This window comes from Oncorhynchus masou, unplaced genomic scaffold, assembly GCF_036934945.1.
Source record: "Oncorhynchus masou masou isolate Uvic2021 unplaced genomic scaffold, UVic_Omas_1.1 unplaced_scaffold_1650, whole genome shotgun sequence".
Classification (NCBI taxonomy): Eukaryota; Metazoa; Chordata; class Actinopteri; order Salmoniformes; family Salmonidae; genus Oncorhynchus; species Oncorhynchus masou.
The window spans coordinates 10,421-35,328 of NW_027006616.1; the positions used below are offsets into that span (position 1 = coordinate 10,421).

Genomic DNA, 24,908 nt, shown 5'->3' on the forward strand with positions numbered 1-24,908 from the left:
GGTTCATTGGTCCCTGGGCTACAGGTGACTTGTGTGGTTCATTGGTCCCTGGGCTACAGGTGACTCGTGGTTCATTGGTCCCTGGGCTACAGGTGACTCGTGGGTCATTGGTCCCTGGGCTACAGGTGACTCGTGGTTCATTGGTCCCTGGGCTACAGGTGACTCGTGGGTCATTGGTCCCTGGGCTACAGGTGACTCGTGTGGGTCATTGGTCCCTGGGCTACAGGTGACTCGTGTGGGTCATTGGTCCCTGGGCTACAGGTGACTCGTGGTTCATTGGTCCCTGGGCTACAGGTGACTCGTGGTTCATTGGTCCCTGGGCTACAGGTGACTTGTGTGGTTCATTGGTCCCTGGGCTACAGGTGACTCGTGGTTCATTGGTCCCTGGGCTACAGGTGACTCGTGGGTCATTGGTCCCTGGGCTACAGGTGACTCGTGGTTCATTGGTCCCTGGGCTACAGGTGACTCGTGGGTCATTGGTCCCTGGGCTACAGGTGACTCGTGTGGTTCATTGGTCCCTGGGCTACAGGTGACTCGTGGTTCATTGGTCCCTGGGCTACAGGTGACTCGTGGTTCATTGGTCTCTGGGCTACAAGTGACTCGTGGGTCATTGGTCCCTGGGCTACAGGTGACTCGTGGGTCATTGGTCCCTGGGCTACAGGTGACTCGTGTGGTTCATTGGTCTCTGGGCTACAGGTGACTCGTGTGGTTCATTGGTCCCTGGGTTACAGGTGACTCGTGTGGTTCATTGGTCCTTGGGTTACAGGTGACTCGTGTGGTTCATTGGTCTCTGGGCTACAGGTGACTCGTGTGGTTCATTGGTCCCTGGGTTACAGGTGACTCGTGTGGTTCATTGGTCCCTGGGCTACAGGTGACTTGTGTGGTTCATTGGTCCCTGGGCTACAGGTGACTCGTGGGTCATTGGTCCCTGGGTTACAGGTGACTTGTGTGGTTCATTGGTCCCTGGGCTACAAGTGACTCGTGTGGTTCATTGGTCCCTGGGCTACAGGTGACTTGTGTGGTTCATTGGTCCCTGGGCTACAAGTGACTGTGTGGTTCATTGGTCCCTGGGCTACAGGTGACTCGTGGTTCATTGGTCCCTGGGCTACAGGTGACTCGTGGTTCATTGGTCCCTGGGCTACAGGTGACTCGTGTGGTTCATTGGTCCCTGGGCTACAAGTGACTTGTGTGGTTCATTGGTCTCTGGGCTACAAGTGACTCGTGGTTCATTGGTCCCTGGGCTACAAGTGACTCGTGGTTCATTGGTCCCTGGGTTACAGGTGACTCGTGGTTCATTGGTCCCTGGGCTACAGGTGACTCGTGTGGTTCATTGGTCCCTGGGCTACAGGTGACTCGTGTGGTTCATTGGTCCCTGGGCTACAGGTGACTCGTGTGGTTCATTGGTCTCTGGGCTACAGGTGACTCGTGGGTCATTGGTCCCTGGGCTACAGGTGACTCGTGTGGTTCAGTTTGGGTCATTGGTCCCTGGGCTACAGGTGACTCGTGTGGTTCATTGGTCCCTGGGCTACAGGTGACTCGTGGGTCATTGGTCCTGGGTTACAGGTGACTCGTGGGTCATTGGTCCCTGGGCTACAGTCGCTAACACATCACGACTGTTCTGTTTCTGGACCACAACAACATGATCTCTCCTGTGAATGACAGGATTCATGTCATACCCTGTCTATGTACCAGGAGATTTACAGAGAACAAAGAGACACCTCAGCAATCTGACTGACTAGTGACACCCACCTAGAGGACAGGGATTTGACTGACTACTGACACCCACCTAGAGGACAGGGATTTGACTGACTAGTGACACCCACCTAGAGGACAGGGATCTGACTGACTAGTGACACCCACCTAGAGGCCAGGGATCTGACTGATTTGTGACTAGTGACACCCACCTAGAGGACAGGGATCTGACTGAGTGACTAGTGACACCCACCTAGAGGACAGGGATCTGGTGACTAGTGACACCCACCTAGAGGACAGGGATCTGACTGACTAGACTACTGACACCCACCTAGAGGTTGGGGATTTGACTGAGTGACTAGTGACACCCACCTAGAGGACAGGGATCTGACTGACTAGTGACACCCACCTAGAGGACAGGGATTTGACTGACTAGTGACACCCACCTAGAGGGACAGGGATCTGAGTGACTAGTAGAGGACAGGGATCTGACACTAGTGACCCACCTAGAGGACAGGGATCTGACTGACTAGTGACACCCACCTAGAGGCCAGGGATCTGACTGAGTGACTAGTGACTAGTGACACCCACCTAGAGGACAGCAATCTAGACAGAGAATAGTGGGCCATTGCAGATGTTACCCCAAGCTGATGTGTTTCAGAACAGAGCAGGTGGCTGCTCCTTTGCTAAAGCAGTGCATTACATATGGATCCCTTTTGGGGACACAACAATCTCTCCCATGTTAGATTGGTCTATAAATAGACATCAACTGAACAGTTGTTCCTACAGCAACCCTGAGTGTAGTTGATCATCAAGTGGTTTTTATTGAGGACATATATCCTGGATAATGGGTTTGAATATGCCTCTGCTTGCCTTCGTTTAAAACAAAACAACAAAACAGCTGTCCAAGCCGGGGAGAAGTTTGTCGGGAGGCGTCGCTAATGGATGACAACGGCATCTCAATTCATTCACACTTTACGAACTGTGCAGGTGATACACTGTTTGTTTTTAAAGAAACTCCAGGGACCACTTTATGATACGTACAAAATACAACACAAACCAAGGTATGATAACTAAGAATTTCACTCAGAAAGCAAAGCAATTAAAAGGTGATCGATCGGGTGTAAGAAATATGGTTCACACTCCCTCTCGCCCACAAACAGCAATCCAATCATTTATACAGTCAGATCAGTGTTCACCTCTTGAGAATTGGAAAATAACCTACACTGTGCCTAGTTAAACCACTTTCATGTGGGTTACCCATTAAACTGATTGGTTGATGCATTTTTATCAATGTTTATTAATCAGTCATGTTCCACATCCCCATAAAAACCGCCAGACATTCCAATAAGGCAGTTCTAGAACATGACAGTCAAAGAGAGGGAACACACCATAGCGAATGTGGGCCGTGCGCAGTAGATAAACTGCTGTGTGTAGGGGAACGATGGTGATTCAACACGTAGAGTCAGGAAATGGAAAAGAAAATGAGGACAGATGTTCTCGGGTCAGAGGCGACAGGACAGCCGCCCGCTGAGCCATGACAGCGTTTATGGTGTTCCCTTCCCAAAGACTGACAGAAATATGGCTGAGACGCAAAGAAAATCAAAGGAGAGGGGTACAAACATGGTCAGATTAATACTGCCACTGAGAAAATTCTAAACAACCCGAGACATGATCTTTTTCAAAGTGTCACAAAAATAAGCATTCTGTCTACCCGCTATTCAAAGTGCTCTGAACAAATTAAGGGAATCGTTCACAAACATTGGCACATTCTAAGATCCGATGACAGTATTGGAAATGTGTTTTCGGACCATCCCCTGGTCATATTTTGCGGGGCAGAAATCTCAGAGATCAATTGGTAAACTCTGATTTACCACCCTAAGGTATCCCTGCACAACGTCTATTTGCGCCCCCTACTGGATGTAAACTACAAGTGTAATGGCTGTGCTCAATGCAATGGCACTTATATATGTAGATCTTTCAAAACACCCACACACAGGGAAACAGATCCCAATTAAAGGTGTTATTATTTACCTTATAAAATTGTCCTTGTGGTAAAAATGTGGGTGGAACAAAGTGCGAATTAAAAGTACAAATCTCGGCGCATTGTAGCACCATTAGGTGCAAAAACACGACTTATCCAGTTGCGGCCCAGGAGTTGGAACCAAACCACTGGACTTCACCCCAACGTTGTAACGGCATTGACCATGTCACCATCCCTAGGAGGGGGGGGGGGATCTTTTTAATTTAGATACCCATGCTCCCTTCGATCTCAATGTAGACTTTGATCAGAAGCCATTCTTGTGATCTTTGATTTTGCGTTTCATTGTAAATGTTTGTAGGCTTATGGAGCCAAATTGTATCTATGATCAGATGCTATCCATTCAAGTTTTTGGTATGTTATTTTTTTTCATCTGAGAATGAACCAATGATATCAGGCCACACCCCGCCATGACTACAAACACCTGTGTGGGTGTGTCCTTTGACACTATATAAACTGGTCAGCCCGCAGTGTGTCATTATACCCTGATGAAGGCCGCTTGTCCGTCGAAACGTTGGACATTCGGTTCCAGTTATTTCATGTTCCCTCCCCAAGGAATACACGATCCACAGAACACAACTGATAACGAGACAGGTTCACCATTTACATTTTATTTCACCTTGGTATTTAAATAAGTATTTTTTTCATTCTTGATCATTAAAATTCTATCCATTTTACAGTCCATTCACAGCTGTATTACTTAGACCCCTCATTCAACTCTGGACCTCGAAGCCAGTTCCACTGCTTCAAAATAATAATAATATATCTCTCCTCTAATCAGGGACTGGTTTAGACCTGGGACACCAGGTGGGTGCAATTAATTATCAGATAGGACCGAAAACTAGCAGGCTACGGACCTCGTAGGGTCAGAGTTGAATACCCTGACCTCGGCCCTAACTAAAAAAATTCAATAAAACCTCTGAATATGAATGCATTCTCTCATTCAAGTAGTTGAAGAATTAGAACTAACATACATGTATGGTGCCTCAGTAAAGTAGTACACACACCCAAGGGTTGTTAGAGACTGTTATCCCATTTAGCCAAGGAGACAAGGGTTAAACAACAAGGAGTATATGAAGGAACCAAGCAGGCATAACAAAGTCACTCACAGGTACAATGCAAAACATCAAATGAAGAGTAAAATGGGTTTCAACAGCGCAGTGCAAAAATGTTTTTTTTTTTTTTTAACCTCAAGCCTTCTCATATCCTCAGTCATTCCACTTACAATCAGACAGACAGACTTGTATTTCAGACCACAATGAAAGACCCCTCTCAAAAAACAACTGTACAAATGAAAAAGCTCTTTAAAAATGCTATTATTTCCATGGTATGACTAGTTAAGAGTGGTTCCTCAGGCCCGGGGGTACATGTAATGTTCTGGTACTACCTCCTCTTGACTGCTGGGCGGCCACTAGCCTTGCTGCCACCTACAGCCTTGCTGCTGGAGCTCTTGGAGCCGGAGAACAGCTTGGTCATGAACTCAGACACGTCAGGTAGCTCAGGGTTGGGGTTCAGCATGTTCATTGACTGCTCCATTTCCTGGGAAGGTAGAGTGAATAAACACACACGATTAGTTAGTATCACACTGGTGTGACCTAGCCTGTTCTCAGATCTGTTTCTGCTATGGCATGACAATGAGAGTTGGCAAGACAGCACAAACACATGATGTAGGTGCTTCACATTGGTGGTGGATGAGGAAAGTTCCCTTACTATGAAATACACATTTAGATGAGCAAGTTTATCTAAAATGTATCAACACTGAATGTACTGGATGGCAGACAATTCCCAACAGGTGAGTAGAGATGTGTCAGAGTACAGGTTTACCTTTCTCATGTCAGGGTCGTTGGTGTTGACAACCTTAGGGAGCAGGACGATAATGAGCAGAGGAAGGACCATCATCAGGACCTGGGGAATCAGACACGCATTAAATCAAATACATCACACGCTTCGTAAACAACAGGTGTGGACTAACAGTGAACGGCTTACCTACGGGCCTTTCCTAACAATGCAGAGTAAAAACACACACACACACACACACACACACACACACACACTTGGGGTCACTCAGAAATGTCACTGTTTTTGAAAATAAAGCACATTTTTTTTGTCCATTAAAATAACATAGAATTGATCAGAAATACAGTGTAGACATTGTTAATGTCGTAAATGACTATTGTAGCTGGAAACGGCAGATTTTTTATGGAATATCAACATAGGCGTACAGAGGCCCATTATCAGCAACCATCACTCCTGTGTTCCAATGGCACATTGTGTTAGCTATTCAAGTTTATAATTTTAAAGGCTAATTGATCATTAGAAATGATCAGCTGAAAAACCGTTTGTACTAATTAAAGAAGCAATAAAACTGGCCTTCTTTAGACTAGTTGAGTATCTATATGCGTTTCTTTCAAAAACAAGTGACCCCAAACTTTTGAACGGTCATGTATATTACACAGTACCACTCATTCCAGGGATTTTCCATTATTTTGACTATTTTCTACATTGTAGAATAATAGTGAAGACAAAGCTATGAAATAACACAAATGGGATGACATAGTAAACAAAAAAAAAGTGTTAAACAAATCTAAATATATTTTCTATTTGAGATTCTTCAAAGTAGCCATCCTTTGCCTTGACGACAGTCAAATGTTAAACAGCAGAGGGCATCACATATTATTTTCTGATATTGGCTAGACCTTTTATTCTATTACTCACTAGTACAAACACCATGTGAAAAAAGGCACTAGTTAAACGACACCTGTTAGGGAGGCATGTGTGTTGAAGGACCGGTATGATACCTTTGCATGGGACAGTAAAGCAATTACAATACAGTAATACTACACTATTACCACAGTAGGACTCTCCTCCAATCACAAAGCGGCAACTTCACATTTACTTAGAATCTGATGACACAGCATGGCCCTCTTTCATAATATGTGCCAAGGGACACAGTAAACACTATTCTATGCATCATTCGCATCTGATCATCTCACCATGGGATTCATGAGGAAGTCAGTCCACCCCAGGTCTCTCTCTTCATGAAGTAGGTGTGTGGCCCAGAAAGGACCTCAGCTGGAGCGGGTACGGCTGCCGGATCACCTCAGACGTCTTGATGAAGTTCACCAGGCGGGCCCTGTGAAGTCAACCACAGCTTAGACATCAAGTTGTCTTCTTCCTACCATGTACACTAGCTATGAGCCTGGCAAAGAGGCAAGACATCAAGGGCACTTCTCCCAGACACAGAATAAGACTAGTCTCATACTGTCAATGGGAAACCGGGCCCCAAGTATGTGGACAATACATGTGGAAGATCATGAATGAAGATTAGAGGTCTACCGATTAATCGGAATGGCCGATTAATTAGGGCCGATTTCAAGTTTTCATAACAATCGGAAATCGGTATTTTTGGACACCGACTTAGCCGTTTTTTACACCTTTATTTAACAAGTCAGTTAAGAACATTCTTAGTTTCAACGACGGCCTGGGAGCAGTGGGTTAACTGCCTTGTTCAGGTGCAGAACGACAGATTTTTACCTGCTCGGGGGATTCAATCTTGCAACCCTTACGGTTAACTTCAACACCAACCACCTGCCTCTCAATGCACTCCACGAGACCTGCCTGTTGCGTGAATGCAGTAAGCCAAGGTAAGTTGCTAGCTGGCATTAAACTTATCTTATAAAAAACAATCAATCAATCATAATAACTAGTTAACTACACACGGTTGATGATATGACTAGTTTATCTAGCGTGTCCTGCGTTGCATATAATCGATGCGGTGCGTATCGTTGCTCCAATGTGTACCTAACCATGAACATCAATGCCTTTCTTAAAATCAATACACAGAAGTGTATATTTTTAAACCTGCATATTTAGCTAAAAGAAATTCAGGTTAGCAGGCAATATTAACCAGGTGAAATTGTGTCACTTCTCTTGCGTTCATTGCACGCAGAGTCAGTGTATATGCAACAGTTTGGGCCGCCTAATTTGCCAGAATTTGAAAAATTTAATTATGACATAACATTGAAGGTTGTGCAATGTAACAGGAATATTTAGACATATGGATGCCACCAGTTAGATAAAATACGGTTCTGTATTTCACTGAAAGAATAAAAGTCTTGTTTTCAAGATGATAGGTCATTAATATGGTCGAACCCGGAAACTAAGGCTCGTATTTCTGTGTGTTATCATGTTATAACTAAGTCTATGATTTGAGCAATGGTAGGCAGCAGCAGGCTCGTAAGCATTCATTCAAACAGCACTTTCGTGCATTTGCCAGCAGCTGTTTATGACTTCAAGCCTAACAACTTCCGAGATTAGGCTCGTGTAACCGATGTGAAATAGCGAGCTAGTTAGCGGGGTGTGCGCTAATAGCGTTTCAAACGTCACTGGCTCTGAGACTTGGAGTGGTTGTTCCCCTTGCTCTGCAAGTTCCGCGGTTTTGTGGGCGTTGGGTAACACTGCTTCAAGGGTGGCTGTTGTTGTGTTCCTGGTTCGAGCCCAGGTAGGAGCGAGGAGAGGGACGGAAGCTATACTGTTACACTGGCAATACTATAGTTCCTATGCAATAGTCAAAGATTAATGAAATACAAATGGTATAGAGAGCAATATTCCTATAATAACTACAACCTAACACTTCTTACCTTGGAATATTGAAGACTCATGTTAAAAGGAACCACCAGCTTTCATATGTTCTCATGTTCTGAGCAAGGAACTGAAACGTTAGCTTTCTTACATAGCACATATTGCACTTTCACTGTCTTCTCCAACACTTTAAACCAAATTGAACATGTTTCATTATTTATTTGAGGCTAAATTGATTTTATTCATGTTTTATATGAAGTTAAAATAAGTGTTCATTCAGTATTGTTGTAATTGTCATTATTACAAATAAATAAATAAAACGCGATTAATCGGTCTTATTTTTTTTTGGTCCTCCAATAATCAGCATCTGCGTCGAAAAATCATAATGGTCGACCTCTAATGAAGTTATGCTGATACAGTACAAAAGAATGCGGTTTTGTTCCTCGGCTCAACGACTCTCACACCCTGAACAAAACAACTATACCTCATTTTTCCTTTAGATGTGATGTCTACACGGACTGCTTCAAATTTGTATCCAGGTGAGATTACTTCCACAACGTAAGATCCCGAGGGAACATCATTGACGACAAAGCTGCCATCAGTTCTGCAGAGAGACAGAGAGGATTGAGAAATTCTAAGTTGCAGGTTAGAGATTTACTAAGGAATCAATGAACATTATACAGTAACAGCCATGTTCAGTTTGATCTAGCATTATAACAGGTGTTGGAGTCCTTGGCAAATTGGGCCCTTGGCCAGAGTGGGAACTAACAAAGTGTGTGTGTGCTAATTAACTAGCAAACAATATTTACTTCAACCCCTTGACAACGCACTGTGGAACTTGAAATTTACCACATGAAAAAGTTGGACACTCAGCATAGTCTCAATTAGTTATTCTTCATTTCAATTATCAGGCATTTGATAAACCAGACTGCAAATAGACTGAGATGATGACACCGCTAACGTCGTTGCTAGCTGTCAACTACAAACTAACGATGGGACAAGACTAACTACCAATTGGATATCACGAAATTGTGGTAAAAAAGTACCACAAAAAAACGAATCTAGCAACATCGAGGCTGGTTGCTAGTAGTGACCACAACATAGGGCCCCGGCTAGTGTTAGCCCTTAACTTGCACAACAATCCGACAGCTGTAACTATTAGTTGTTGTTTTTTCGTTCAAGCCTCAAGTCTTACCTCATAAAGCCTATATACTCTTCACCCTCTACCGTGACTCGGGCTGATGAAATCCAGTCTTGTGTTTTCACTCCAGGAACGATTGCCCGACCCTCGAGTTTAAAACGATCCCCGTTTGGTTGAACAGATCCACTCGTCGCGATAGGCCCCGATTCTATATCGCTGAAACAGCACGCTAAAACAAACATAGCCTGTAGAAAAATACATAATTCTGATAGTCTACCATGCAGCAACATGTTTACGTTCAGTATTTCAACAATGATACGTTTTCTATTTAACTATAATAGAGTAGCTGAAATCATGTAGCCGACAAAGCAGGTGTAAGTTTTGCATCAGCTGTCTCTGCCGTCGGGATATATTGACGTCACGTTGCTACATAAAACATAAAAAAAATAAAAAAAAGTTACCGAAACCCGGAAAACGCAACTTCCTTGTCTAAACCGAGATCTGTCGATAGTCAAAACATCTATGATAATGGCCATTTACGTGCTAGTTTGTTTTTTTCCCTCAAGATCAAAGACATTAACCAGGTTTTCATCCAGTTTTTATGCGAGTAAAGCCATACCGTATAAAGAAAAATCACGACAGCTGTGATGGAAACAGGAAGTGCCGACAATTTGTTAGTTCGACATCGTGGGATCTTTTTGATCGGTAAAATTAATGATGCGATAAATGGCAGTGAAAAACGCTTCCATGCCCAAACATTAATATAATAACCATCATATCGAAGTAAGTTTGGAGTCACGTGATGATATGGTGTGTGGTCCTCCCACTACGACTCAGGAAACCATGCAGTTTATTAGGCGACAGATAAAATTATGATGAAAGTACATGGTGAGCTTGATGCGCCTTTCCAGTTAATATCGAGGGTCTGATTCTGGTGATATGATTATCGATGCAACTGCTGTGCGGTTTGACAAATACAAATGGCTTTTATATATAATAATCTCATCGTGTAGACCAGTCTACCTGCACTGTATCTGCCAGTTGTTGGCTAGATCGCACGTGTCAAGACCAGAGTAGCCACATTTGCTATTTAACGCAAGGTGTTTTTGTGACAAAACTATCGGTAGAGTTGAAAACAGAGGAAACCCATTTAACACACGGAATTTGGGATTTTTTACAGGGTGTATGCAAATGTAAGCGAAAAAGTACACTGTGTGCCCCACGTCATCATGCACTTTAAAAGAAAAAAATCTGCAACAAATCCGGTGGTGGAAACGGGCATATTTTCTTCATGCGGATTTCAGAATATTCGCATGAAAATGTCGTCAATTGGATGGAAATCTAGCTACAGTCCCGTTATCCGAGGTTGTTTAATGACAAACGTTACTGCCTGAGCCAACTTTTTTGTCATGGTAGTGACCGACTGGTATAGCATGATTCAGATGGACATCTTTTCCCATTGAGGGATTTTCACAAACAGAAGCTAAATGTTTTCATAAAACCAGTGCAGTGAGTCTCTTTTCCCAGCAATATCTGTTCTCAGAAACAAAACATAAATGCCTCGGGCTAGACTTACATTTTTTTATTTATTTTTACACATGGACCTATTCATGTCATATACAGTGTCCTCTCATATCACCATACACAGTGTCCTCTCATATCACCATACACAGTGTCCTCTCATATCACCATACACAGTGTCCTCTCATATCACCATAAACAGTGTCCTCTCATATCACCATACACAGTGTCCTCTCATATCACCATACACAGTGTCCTCTCATATCACCATACACAGTGTCCTCTCATATCACCATATACAGTGTCCTCTCATATCACCATATACAGTGTCCTCTCATATCACCATACACAGTGTCCTCTCATATCACCATACACAGTGTCCTCTCATATCACCATATACAGTGTCCATATCACCATCATATCACCATACACAGTGTCCTCTCATATCACCATATACAGTGTCCTCTCATATCACCATATACAGTGTACTGTCATATCACCATATACAGTGTCCTCTCATATCACCATATACAGTGCATTTGCCCTCATATCACCATATACAGTGTACTCTCATATCACCATACAGTCAATTCAGAAAGTATTCATACCCCTTGACTTCGCCACATGTTGTTGTGTTACAGCCTGACTTCAAAATGGATTACACTCATTTTTTTCTAACCCATCTACACAATACCCCATAATGACTAAGTGAAAACATGTTTTTAGAAATATTTGCAAATGTATTTAAAATGAAATACAAAAACCTAACTTACATAAGTATTCACACCCCTGAGTCTGTACTTTGTAGAGGCACCTTTGGCGGCGATTACAGCTTTGGGTATGTCTGTATCAGCTTTGCACATCTGGTTTTGCAGATTTTTCAAGCCCTGTTAAGGTAGATGGGGAGCAATGGTGAACAGCAAATCTTGAAGTCTTCCCACAGATTTTCAATGGGATTCATTGAAGCTTTGGCTGGGCCACTCAAGGACTTTCACATTCTTGTTCTGAAGCCATTCCCGCATTGCTGAGGCTGTATGCTGCTGACCACACCGCTTGTGTCGCACGCGCTGCAAAATAAATGTACACGTACATGTTATTCAATCATTGCACCCACACTGCTCACACGCGTCAACGAGCGTCTGCGTAGCCAGGCTCTGAAATAGATCTTGGTTCCATTTTTGACGCTTTGATGCGCTGCAAGTCCCGCCTCTCATCTCCTCATTGGTTTTTAGGAGCACATACCCATTGGTTTTTAGGAGCATATACCCATTGGTTTTTAGGAGCATATATACCCATTGGTTTTTAGGAGAATATATACCCATTGGTTTTTAGGAGCATATACCTATGTGGGTGATTGAAAGATGAACTGAGGTCCACACTCCAGTTGGTGGTGGTAATGCACCTCAAAGTTGGTTGCCAACCACCATATAAAGTCCAAAGAAGAAGAAGACGGAAGGAGGAGAGATACCTAGAAACTAACTCAGTTTACCCTTTTATCTGTGGATTAGTGGTCAGAGTAGAGGACCTTGTGCATTTCAGGTAAAATAACAACCGAATGTTTCTATCCCAGGACAAATTAGCTAGCAACAGCAAGCTAGCTAAATTGCCATAAATGTTTGCTTAATGTAATTGGTTCAGAGTTAATTTTGATACTTCAACCTGCATGTCCTGCTCGCATCTGGTGTGTGGGGACAAAATCAACTTGCGGTCAGCATGTAAGGTCATCTGCACTCTGAAGCAGGTTCTCATCAAGGATTTGCCTGTATTTGGCTCCATTCATTGTTTCCTCTATCCTTACCAGTCTCCCAGTCCCTCCCGCTGAAAAGCATCCCCATAGCATGATGCTGCCAGCACTATGCTTCACAGTAGGGATGGCGTTAGATCAAATCAAATGTTATTTGTCACATGCGCCGAGTACAAGTGTAGTAGACCTTACAGTGAAATGCTTACTGACAAGCCCCTAATCAACAATGTGGTTTTAACAAATAAGTGAAAAGTATTTACTAAATAAACTGAAGTAAAAAAATAATTATATACAAATGAAAAATAGAAGAAAATGGAAAAAATAAACAATTAAATAGCAACAATAAAATAACAGTAACAAGGCTATATACAGGGGATACCAGTACAGGGTCAATGTGGAGGCTGTATACAGGGGGTACCGGTACAGAGTCAATATGGAGGCTATATACAGGGGGTACCAGTACAGAGTCAATGTGCGGGGGCACAGGTTAGTTGAGGTAATATGTACATGTAGGTAAAGGTGAAGTGACTATGCATGGATAGTAAAACAGAGTAGCAGCAGCGTAAAAATGGAGTCAATGCAAATAGTCCGTGTCGTGGGTGATGAGCTGTGCCTGTCTTTCTCTAGACATAGCACTATACATTAAGGAGTTGAAGTTGTGTCCTATCAGACCAGAGGAATCTTTTTCCTTACAATCTCAGATTCTTTCACGTGCCTCTTTCTCGGGAGTGGCTTCCATCTGACCACTCTACCATAAAGCCCAGATTGATGAAGAGACTGTTGTCCTTCTGGAAGGTTCTCCCATCTCAGCCAAGGAACTCGGTAGTTCTGTCAGAGTGGTCGTCGGTCATTTCCCTGATCAATGTTCTTGCCCAGTTGCTCAGTTTGGTCAGACGGCCAGCTCTAGGCAGGGTCTGGGTAGTTCCATATTTTCTCAATGATGGAGTCCACTGTCCTCTGAAATTTTCAACACCGTAAAACATGTTTTATACCCTTCCCCAGATACACTACATATACACAAAGGTATGTGTAAACCCCTAAACATGTTTTATACCCTTCCCCAGATACACTACATATACACAAAGGTATGAGTAAACCCCTAAAACATGTTTTATACCCTTCCCCAGATACATATACACAAAGGTATGAGTAAACCCCTAAAGCATGTTTTATACCCTTCCCCAGATACATATACACAAAGGTATGTGTAAACCCCTAAAACATGTTTTATACCCTTCCCCAGATACATATACACAAAGGTATGTGTAAACCCCTAAAACATGTTTTATACCCTTCCCCAGATACATATACACAAAGGTATGTGTAAACCCCTAAAACATGTTTTATACCCTTCCCCAGATACATATACACAAAGGTATGAGTAAACCCCTAAAACATGTTTTATACCCTTCCCCAGATACACTACATATACACAAAGGTATGTGTAAACCCCTAAAACATGTTTTATACCCTTCCCCAGATACATATACACAAAGGTATGTGTAAACCCCTAAACATGTTTTATACCCTTCCCCAGATACATATACACAAAGGTATGTGTAAACCCCTAAAACATGTTTTATACCCTTCCCCAGATACATATACACAAAGGTATGTGTAAACCCCTAAACATGTGTGGATCTGTATTTTTCAGCCACACCCTGTTGCTGACAGATGTATAAAAATTGATGGGTTTTCTTTGACCGAGCAGCCACACACAAGAACACCATGCTCAATGTCAAGCATTGGCTGGAATGGTGTAAAACTCACCTCCACTGGACAGGCGTTCTCTGGAGTGATGAATCACGCTTCACCATCTGGCAGTCCCAACTGCCAAATCTGGGTTTGGCGGATGCCAGGAGAACGCTACCAGCCCGAATGCATAGTGCCAACTGTGAAGTTTGGTTGAGGAGGAATAATGGTTTGGGGGCTGTTTTTCATGGTTTGGGTTAGGCCCCTTAGTTCCAGTGAAGGGAAATTGTAACGCTACAGCACACAATGACATTTTAGAATATTCTGCGCTTCTAACTTTGTGGCAACAGTTTGGGTAAGGCCCTTTTCAGTTTCAGCATGACAATGCACCCGTGCACAAAGAGAGGTCCATACAGAAATGGTTTGTACAGATCGGTGTAGAACTTGACTAGCTTGCACAGAGCCCTGACCTCAACCCCATTGAACACCTTTGGGATGAATTAGCACGCCGACTGCAAGTCTGGCCTAATTAGCCAACATCTGTGCCTGACCTCAGTAATGCTTGTGGCTGAATGGGGGGGGCTAACTCCATATTAATGCCCATGATTTTGAAATGAGATGTTCGACAAGCAGGTGTCCACATACGCTACATGACCAAAGGTATATGCCTCAGAATTCTGACTTACAGACGGTTCCCTTAGACTTCCTGGTAGTTACACTGCCAACTGTGGGACCTTATATAGTCCAGTGTTTCTCTCTAAATCACGTCTAAAAATTGAAATTGGCAACAGGTCGACTCCAATCAAGTTGTAGCATCATGGATGATCAAAGGAAAGTGGAGCTCATTATGAAGTGTCACAGCAAAGGTGTGTGAATACTTATGTAGAAGAGATTTCTGTATTTTATTTTTAACACATTAGCAAAAAAAAACAAATCTAAACAAGTTTCACTGTCATTATGGGGTACTGTCAGTAGATGGGTAAGAAAAATGATACATTTCAGCCTGTAACACAAAATGTGTAGTAAGTCAAAAAGGTATGACTACTTTCTGAAGGTGCTGTATAACCAGGGGCATAACACAAATATCAAGTGCCCACCATTTAAAATACTAAAATATAGATAAAATCCTTCAAGACAGATTTTAGCAAATTTATTTTAAAGATGATTAAAAGAATCACTGTATTCACACTTTTACAGTCAAACGTCATTCATGAACAGGAAACAACAACAGGAAGAGCTCTCATAACTTAAGACCAAAATAGTTTTAAGTTCTTCATTCAGGACATGATTGGAAGAATCGAGAAGTATTAAAACTAGGAAGGGGCATTATTTTACATCCATGATCTGTGCAGGTTTTACACACCATGATGAGGAAGAGCGGCTGTGGTGGAGAGAGAGAGAGAACTTGGCACGTCACAGAGCGGCCCAAGACCCAGTCTCAGCGCGCATCCGAAATGGCACCCTATTCCGGTAAAACCTGCCCTATAGAAGAAATAAGGTGCCATTGTTGCCAAGTCTCATGGAGGTTTGACTGAAGAATTGCCCCGTCGCTAGACGTCGATCCACTTCAATGTGAAGTAGTCATTCCTGGTTTTGCAAAGAGAAAAAGGCTCCTTCCTCCCCTTGCGTCTCTCCTCCCTCCTTTTCTTAGTGTCTCTGCAGCTGTGATCGAGTGCGGAAGTTGTCTGAATTGCTCAGGTCATCAATTGTCATTTAAATAGAACAGTGTTCCTGTCGGTGTGTGGAGCATTGTCTTGTCTTGTCTTTATTGCCACTGGCTCCAGGTAACGATTAAAAACACAGCTCTCTCCGGCAGTAGTGGTCGCTTCCTCAGTGCTACATTGACTGATTGGTCAGCGTAGTTGTAACAAGTAAGACTCAATGGCCTGTTGTGAGAGAGAGAGAGAAGAGACCGGTGAGAGACGACTTGTGAAATGTCAATCGAGACCAGGGATGGGCAACTGACGGCCTGTTTTGTAGGCCCCCGGATCAAAATGTGGGGGGGGGAACAACAAAATGTTAACTTAGGGCCCCTGAAAAGCTAGGGCCAGCTCTGACTGCATATGTGGGTATGGATTTGGGTATGCAGATCTGCAAGCTTACCGAGACCCCTCATGACGAGTTCAGATTTTTGTTGTGGTCCCTTCCTCCATATCTAGAGCCAATGGCCTTGGAATGAACGAAGACAAAGGATAAATAACACGAAGGGTCGCCATGACACCTTACCTTTGCCATCTCTCCTGTAGTTCCTGGAACTAAACATAATCGGGGTCCTTCTTCCCACAATTCCAACAGCTGCTGCTTCAAGACTTGGAGGTTCCTGTAAACAGATGTGAGTCAAATCAGGCTTGTAGCAAAATCATGCAGAGCCTTCTGTGTGCGCTGCCACCAAGGCCGTAACCGTGCTGTCCGGAGAAAGAGGAAGTTGGGTAAATATAAAATGTAAAAATGTTAAAGAAACCAAAACACCAAAATATGAAAAGCTGTTAAATATACCTGTCCTCTGAGGAGCTGTCCTGCAGTCTATTGCTGTTTGTGGAGAGTTCTGGCCACCATTTCTTAATGACAGACTGAATCCAGTGTAAACCAACAATCAAGTGTCTGGTAAAGAAACAGAACAAAATGATCATCCATTATGGATCCCACATGTACTTCTACAGCAGTCAAGTGTCTGGTAAAGGAACAGAACAAAATGATCATCCATTATGGATCCCACATGTACTTCTACAGCAGCAGCAACTACAGGTCATTGCTGTAAAAGAGAACGTGTTCTCTTGTCAACTTACCCGGTCAAATATATTTAAAAAAAAATTCCACAGTTGAACTCACTCTTCATATTTACTGGCGAGGATGGTTTTGACTTGTGGCAGGAGGTCTACACAGCAGCCCAGTGATATGCACGGCACTTCGTCTTGAAGGCTACAGAAGCAAAAACAAGTATTAATTTGTGTCTCAAGTTCACTCATCACAGCCATTCATTAATCATGTTTAAATACAAACTGGGATACTCACTTTTTAGTTATTACCGGCAGACAGTCAAGAAGCACGCCTGTGTCTTCAATTCTATGGAACAGTTTATTGGACGTGAACATGTTGATTAAAATCATTAACGGTATGTGGGCAGGAAGATAGATGAGGAGTCTGTTCCTACCTGATCAGGTATGCTACTAGTTCGCTGGCGTTTCTTCGCCATAGTGTCAGAGCTACATTTAATCGGAGATTCCTCCCAAAAAGCACGTGTGTCATTGCGTCATGATCCTTTGATAGCTGGTCAGGAAAGATACCCACAAGGCAGTGGGGCATGACAAAACAAGTCAATACAATCCACTTCAAAAAGCTACAAAGGATCAAACAGAAAACACTTGAATTGTCTCAGAAAATAGAAGTGACACTTTTCTTTCCAATAAACAGGGTCTACCGATCTATCCCAGTGTGCAAGGATTGGAGAGGTATTGAGAATATGGTGACAATTCCAAACCTCTGAGGGTGCCTAGAGCGCAGGGGGCAACGGTTTGATGGTGGGAATGGACAGTATGAGGTACAGTGTGATAAGTGATAATGATCAAGAGGGCCAGGGTAGGGAGTGAATTGGGGACTGGCTGGTAGTATCTCACCTCAGTGAAGTAATCACCATACTTGTTTCCTGGCCCTGCCATCTTGGAGCCAGCTTCTGCTACAGAGTTCACAGGGAAAACGCAGTTGTCATTGTAATGTATGGCCTGCACTTCCACTGGGCAGGTCAGTTCATTCTCCTTGTTGGCCATGTCACAGACAGCCCGACCTGCGGGGGGCTCTCTGTGGCTCACGCCGGAGCTCACCACTACGCTGTGACGCGACAACGAACACTTTCTCTTGTAGCACACAGACACTTGTTTTGCTCTGCCGGAGATGTGTGCACCGCGACTCACGGGGAATCTGTTGGGGAGGAAAGGAGTACAGTTTAAAAAAAAAAAAAGAAGATATATAAATAATTAAAAGGATTTTGTCTTGATACATGCACTGGTTAGTTAGGAGACTAGACACTATGGTAGTGTTTGGAGAAGTGCTCGGGGAAAAAGATGGAATTGTGTTTCGATGGTTAGATCTTCCCCAGTGACTGAGCAGCCATAATTGCAGTGCCAGGAAAGGCAGCTTGTGCATTAGATCTACATAGAACTGAAAAACTCACCGGTCTTTATCTATTTCTTCCTTAATTAAAAAAACCACCTAAAACAAAAAGGATAAGTGATAAAAACGTACAGTTTTCTTTAAAAAGATAAATGTTTGACTAAGGTTAGTAAACACCTCTTGGTTCATATTCATAACAGAATCTGCCACACTGTGTGCATTTACACGATCAGCGTCAGATTTAACAAACTGTGAAAACTCTTTCTCGTCAATGCTTAGAACAATTGAATGATTTTAATACAATGACAGGGATTGTGCAAGTGCACACTGTGTGTGTGTGTGTGTGTGTGTGGGGGGGGGGACAAGTGGAGAACCGGGATGCACACTTCCCACCTTGAAATCCACTCACCTCCTTCATATTCTGGTCAGCTGCAGAGTGGTTGCTGATGTGATGGAGAAATTCATGAGGTTTGTCCTGGTTGAGCTGTTGGAATTCCCTGCTTTGCCTATCATGACTTCCAGAGGCCATAGTAAGAGACACTATTGGAGAGAGAAAAAAAAAGAAAAAAGTAATTCATTCATAGTGCACAAAACATGCCAAATTATCAGGTCAACCCCCCCACCCCAAAGTTGTCTGAACTGTCACTTCACTAGCAGAAACAACCCACTCAAAACATGATACAGCGCATTCAGAAAGTTAAAAAATAAAATTAAGTATTCAGACCCCTTGATTTTTATCCACATCGTTACAGGCTTATTCTAAAGTTAATTACCCCCCCCCCCCAATCTATACACAATACCCCATAATGACAAAGCAAATGTGTGCAAATGCATAAAAAAAATATAAAAAACTGAAATGACATGCACATAAGTATTCAGACCCTTTACTCTACTTTGTAGAAGCACCTTTGGCAGTGATAACAGCCTAGGGTCTTCGTGGGTATGACACTACAACCTTGGCACACGTGTATTTGGGGAGTTTCTCCCATTCTTCTCTGCAGATCCTCTCAAGCTCTGTCAGGTTGGATAAAGAGCATTGCTGCACAGCTATTTTCAGGTCTCTCTAGAGATGTTCAATCGGGTTCAAGTCCGGGCTCTGGCTGGACCACTCAAGGACATTGAGACCCGTCTCAAAGCCACTCCTGCGCTGTCTTGGCTGTGTGCTTAGGGTCGTTGTCCTATCGGAAGGTGAACCTTTGCCCCAGTCTAAGGTCCTGAGTGCTCTGGAGGAGGTTTTCATCAAGGATCTTTGTACTTTGCTCTGTTCATCTTTCCCTCTATCCTGACTAGTCTCCCAGTCCCTGCCGCTGAAAAACATCCACACAGCATGATGCTGCCACCACCATGCTTCACCATAGGCATGGTGCCAGGTTTCCTCCAGACGTGACGCTTGGCATTCAGGCCAAAGAGTTCAATTTTGGTTTCATCAGCGGGCTATCATATGCCTTTTACTGAGGAGTGGCTTCCGCCTGGCAACTACCATAAAAGTCTGATTGGTGGAGTGCTGAAGAGATGGGAGAACCTTCCAGAAGGACAACCATCTCCACAGAGGAACTCTGGAGCTCTGTAAGAGTGACCATCGGGTTCTTGGTCACCTCCCTGATCAAGGCCTTTCTCCCCAGATTGCTCAGTTTGGTCGGGCAGTCAGCTCTAGTAAGAGTCTTGTTTCCCAACTTCTTCCATTTAAGAATGATGAGGCCACTTTTTTTTTATTTAATTTTACTAGGTAAGTCAGTTAAGAACAAATTCTTATTTTCAATGACGGCCTAGGAAGTGGGTTAACTGCCTGTTCAGGGGCAGAACGACAGATATATATACCTTGTCAGCTCGGGGATTCGAACTTGCAACCTTTCGGTTACTAGTCCAACGCTCTAACCACTAGGCTACCCCGCCGTACTTGGGGACCCTCAACGTTGCAGAAATTTTTGGTAACTTTCCCCAGATGGCAACTGCTTGGCCTCCGACTGCAAGGCATGCACTTGAGTAGAGGTCGACCGATTATGATTTTTCAACACCAGTACCGATTATTGGAGGACCAAAAAAAAGCATTATATATCACACACACACACACACTTGTAATAATGACAATTGCAATAATACTGAATTTACAATGAACACTTATTTTAACTTCACATAATACATAAATAAAATTGATTTAGTCTCAAATAAATTTTTAAACATGTTCAATTTGGTTTAAATAATGTAAAAACACAGTGTTGGAGAAGTAAAAGTGCAATATGTGCCATGTAAGAAAGCTAACGTTTAAGTTCCTTGCTCAGAACATGAGAACATATGAAAGCTGGTGGTTCCTTTTAACATGAGTCTTCAATATTCCCAGTTAAGAAGTTTTAGGTTGAAGTTATTATAGGACTATTTCTCTCTATACCATTTTGTATTTCATATACCTTTGACTATTGGATGTTCTAATAGGCGCTATAGTATTGCCAGCCTAATCTCGGGAGATGATTGGCTTGAAGTCATAAATTGTTCTTTAAGCATTGCGAAAAGCTGCTGGCAAAGGGAGGAAAGTGCGGTTTGAATGAATGCTTACGAGCATGCTGCTGCCTACCACCGCTCAGTCAGACTGCTCTATCAAATAATAGTCTTAATTATAATAAACACACAGAAATATGAGCCTTAGGTAATTCACACGGTCAAATCGGGAAACTATCATTTAGAAAACAAAATGTTTATTATATCAGTGAAATACGAAACCGTTCAGTAATTTATCGAATGGGTGGCAACCCTAAGTCTAAATATTGCTGTTACATTGCACAACCTTCAATGTTATGTCATAATTATGTAAAATTCTGGAAAATTAATTACGGTCGTTGTTAGGAAAAAAAATGGTCTTCACACAGTTTGCAACGAGCCACGCGACCCATACTGCTGCATATACCCTGACTCTGCTTACACTGAACACAAGAGAAGTGACAATTTCAGGAAACGCATTGATTATATGCAACGCAGGACAAGATAGTTAGCACTAGTTTATCATAAACCATGTGTAATTAACTAGTGATTATGTGAAGCTTGATAGTTTAATAAGATACGTTTAATGCTAGCTAACAACTTACCATGGCTCCTTGCTGCCTCCACTCGCATAACAGGTGGTCAGCCTGCCACGCAGTCTCCTCATGGATTGCAATATAATCGGCATCCAAAAATGCTGATAACCGACTGTTATGAAAACTTGAAATCGGCCCCAATTAAACCGGCCATTCCGATTAAATCGGTCGCCCTCCACACCTTAGCTCAATTTCGAGTCTCATAGCAGTTTGAATACTTACGTGAATAAGGTATTTCTGTTTTTAATAAATATGCAAAAATTTCTAAAATCCTGTTTTTGCTTTGTCATTAATTAAGGGGTATTGGTGTAGATTGATAAGAATTGTTTTTATATATATATATTTTAGAATAAGGCTGTAACGTAAGAAGATGTGAAAAAAAGGAAAGGGGTCTGAATACTTTCTGAATGAACCGTATGAGTCCGTCATAGCAGGCGTTGCAGTGACAATGGAAGTCTGCTGTATGCTGTACTTGTTTTATAGGGGTTCATGACCTGGTCACAAAATCTCCTTATATTACAAGCTGCGTTTAACTGATGACAGTACTACTACTAGTTCATAGGACAACTATGAGTCGACTAGCTACACGGAGAACAAGTTGGTCTAAATTAAAAATGCCGGATTACAATACACTGTGCCTGTAACATTAATCTAAACTAGCATTGTCAACAAGCGCCTGCCAACAATGCACTAGTGTAGCTAGTGGTGCGCGACTAGGATTTTTTGGGGGAGTTGACTCCCGTCTCCTGTGTTTGGGAGTCACACTTGCACGACTCCCAACGGCACGCTCCAACGGACGCGCACACATGTACACACTACCTCATTATTGCAGAGTCCTACTACGAAGACTACATTTGCATTCTAGAGGACTGACGACAGCATGGTGTTATCAACTTACGCCTATATAAAAAAAGGCCTATTTCGTTTGAATATAGAAGGTAAAGTGTAGGAACTATAATATTTCATTGATACTTCTGCTGTGTGCAACCTTGATGGATCCCATGGGATGATGCTGCGCTTGTAATTTCCCCAAAGTTTAGCAGGGATGCCCTGCTTCACGATCTACTACCTAGGACACGACTCTCCAACCCTGTTTGTGGAGAGCTGCCACCCTGAGGGTTCACTCATAACCGAGCACAGCCAATTCAATAATTAGCTAGTTGATAAACTGAACCAGGTTAGCACTTTAGGAATCAGGTTGGGAACCCTGACCTGGTAGGACATAAGCCAGGGTTTCATTAAATAGGCTATAAACAATACTCATTGTAGTTACGCCCAATTTTTTTTTTTTTTTTTTTTTTTTTTTGGGGGGGGGGGGGGGTCAGTTAAGAACAAATTCTTATTTACAATCAAGGATGATGCTGGCCCAATTGTGCGCGTATGGGACTCCTAATCACTGCCGGATGTGATGCAGCCTGGATTCGAACCAGGGACTGCAATGATGCCTCTTGCACTAAGATGCAGTGCCTTCGACCACCATGCCACTCGGGATCCCCCTACCATGGATCAATTACACTGATGCATTGAAGAATAGCTTAGCCATATGCATTGATAATATATATGTTTGGTGAATTTACGAGGCATTGTAGACAAGACATTGCGATAAACAGATTACAATATATATATATATATAGCCTATTCTGCCCCGATCCTCTCTCCCTCGCATGCTCTGTCTCCTCACTATGAAAAACTGTAGTGTGTCTTGTAGAGTAGCTCAGCCTACTTACTCATTGATAGCCCCTACTTAAGTGAACTTAAGCGAGTCATTGCAGGCCAATAAATTGCGAAATACTGCATTGCAAATAGCCCAACCGATGTATGGTTCTGACTGTCTGCCTGATGAACGAGATGCCTACCTATGCCTCCCTGGCGTTGTCCCTCTTCTCTATAAATCCCTAGCTAATGTCGCTCTTTCTTTGCTGTGAAATATCAGAGTTTGTTCTCGGGAAGTAGCCTACGGCAACTAACGTTAGTTTTCTCCGCAAAAATACTCTGTCGAAGACCAGGGGAATCAAAGCTTGACACCCATAAAGGGGAGACGGGCCAGGAGTTGACTCCCTCTAGCAGACTAACAACGAAGACAAGGCGTTGGCTATGGTCAACCATAACGTACCTACTACTAGCAGCAAACAAACTAGAAAATGTTACAAAGCAGCAAACATTGTTACATGATATCTTACCTTGCTAGTTAATAAGTACACATTTAGTTAGCATAGCTAAGCTTTGCCAGCCCACAGAGTAAGTTACGCAGCGATGTCAGTTAGCATCAAGCTCCCTAGTTAGCCACCTTTCTAGAACAATGAGCTATGAACACACACACACACATATACATATATAAGTAAAGCAGCTCTCTAACTAAGTGTTAACTACGAGTCTAAATGTTTTGATAGTAAACCTGTCGAAATACTAATCTTTATCGGAGTGGCAAGAAAGCAGGCACGCTAATGACATGTTAATTAGACCCTCTCCGACTAAACCTTTATCACTAAACCGTGGAGTTTAGTCGGTTAATGAGACCCTCTATAGTTAGCAATTTGCTAACGGGCTAATATTATATTTTTTAAATAGCTAGTAAATTAATGAGATCCGTGATGGGGCCTAACTATCTGGCTAGTCCAGGAAAACATTTAATTTGTTCAGGCTAACGGAGTTGTCGAGCTCAAAACTAAAGCATAAAGTGTCAAAGTTTAGCAGTAGCTAGCTTGACTAGCTACTATTGGAGATGTCGACTAGCTTTGCTGTTGATAAGTTAGCTAGCTAAGACTAGATAGCCTAGCAAAGGGTGGGTGGCTAACTAGCTAGCTAACGTCGGCTAGTTTTATTTCTAGGAAACATATGGCAAGAAAAAAGTTGATTCAGCTACTAATTCAGTTATTGCAATCATTATTTTACTAACCGTCACATTTTGCGAAATGTCAGGATTCTCCTCAGCGATGTATGTCCACGTGGAAGTAGTAAGGAATTACCTGTAAAGTATAAACCTGCAACAAATGTCTGGCTAGCTTTTCAAATTGAATTCACGTTCAGAGCCATTCAAATGAATACACCGTTTGCAAGGATTATGGGATTGATATTGGCAGTGACAATAGTGGAGTTTTTGCGGTACCTAGCGACGAAAAGTATAACTACACCTGACATTTTGTGTCTGGTCGTCGTTCTCCCTCTGGTGTTAGATGTGTATTTACACATGGTGTTACGTCACAACACTAAAACAATTGTCAGTCCATTGGTAAATAACTTTCAGTTGAAAAAAAAAGTACCTACTACAACCTACCAGAAAATGCTGCTGCTATAGCTAGCTATGTTACAGCTCTTTCTCTT

The 24,908-nt window shown here is 42.7% G+C and overlaps 1 protein-coding gene and 1 pseudogene across 1 annotated transcript; both read right to left on the reverse strand.

The window, feature by feature from the left end:
- Window positions 1-4,328: 4,328 nt before the first annotated feature.
- Window positions 4,329-10,239, reverse strand: LOC135531761 (endoplasmic reticulum membrane protein complex subunit 7-like; annotated as a pseudogene).
- Window positions 10,240-15,547: 5,308 nt separating this feature from the next.
- Window positions 15,548-24,635, reverse strand: LOC135531762 (KATNB1-like protein 1). Its single transcript, XM_064959586.1, has 10 exons — window positions 24,484-24,635; window positions 18,929-19,059; window positions 18,581-18,618; window positions 18,027-18,327; window positions 17,564-17,679; window positions 17,425-17,475; window positions 17,242-17,331; window positions 16,909-17,013; window positions 16,639-16,732; window positions 15,548-16,298 (listed from the first exon to the last, which is right to left on the reverse strand). Exons 2-10 carry the CDS (start codon window positions 19,046-19,048, stop codon window positions 16,266-16,268), a joined length of 948 nt encoding a protein of 315 aa, XP_064815658.1. The 5' UTR covers window positions 19,049-19,059; window positions 24,484-24,635; the 3' UTR covers window positions 15,548-16,265.
- Window positions 24,636-24,908: the final 273 nt, after the last annotated feature.

Excerpts from the sequence above, each read along its gene's own strand:
- LOC135531762 (XM_064959586.1), bottom strand. The coding sequence starts at position 19,048 with ATGGCCTCTGGAAGTCATGATAGGCAAAGCAGGGAATTCCAACAGCTC. Across the intron at positions 17,332-17,424 it reads CTGCCGGTAATAACTAAAAA|CCTTCAAGACGAAGTGCCGT; the intron begins GTGAGTATCCCA and ends TTGCTTCTGTAG. Across the intron at positions 16,299-16,638 it reads CTACAGGAGAGATGGCAAAG|GCCATTGAGTCTTACTTGTT; the intron begins GTAAGGTGTCAT and ends CTCTCACAACAG.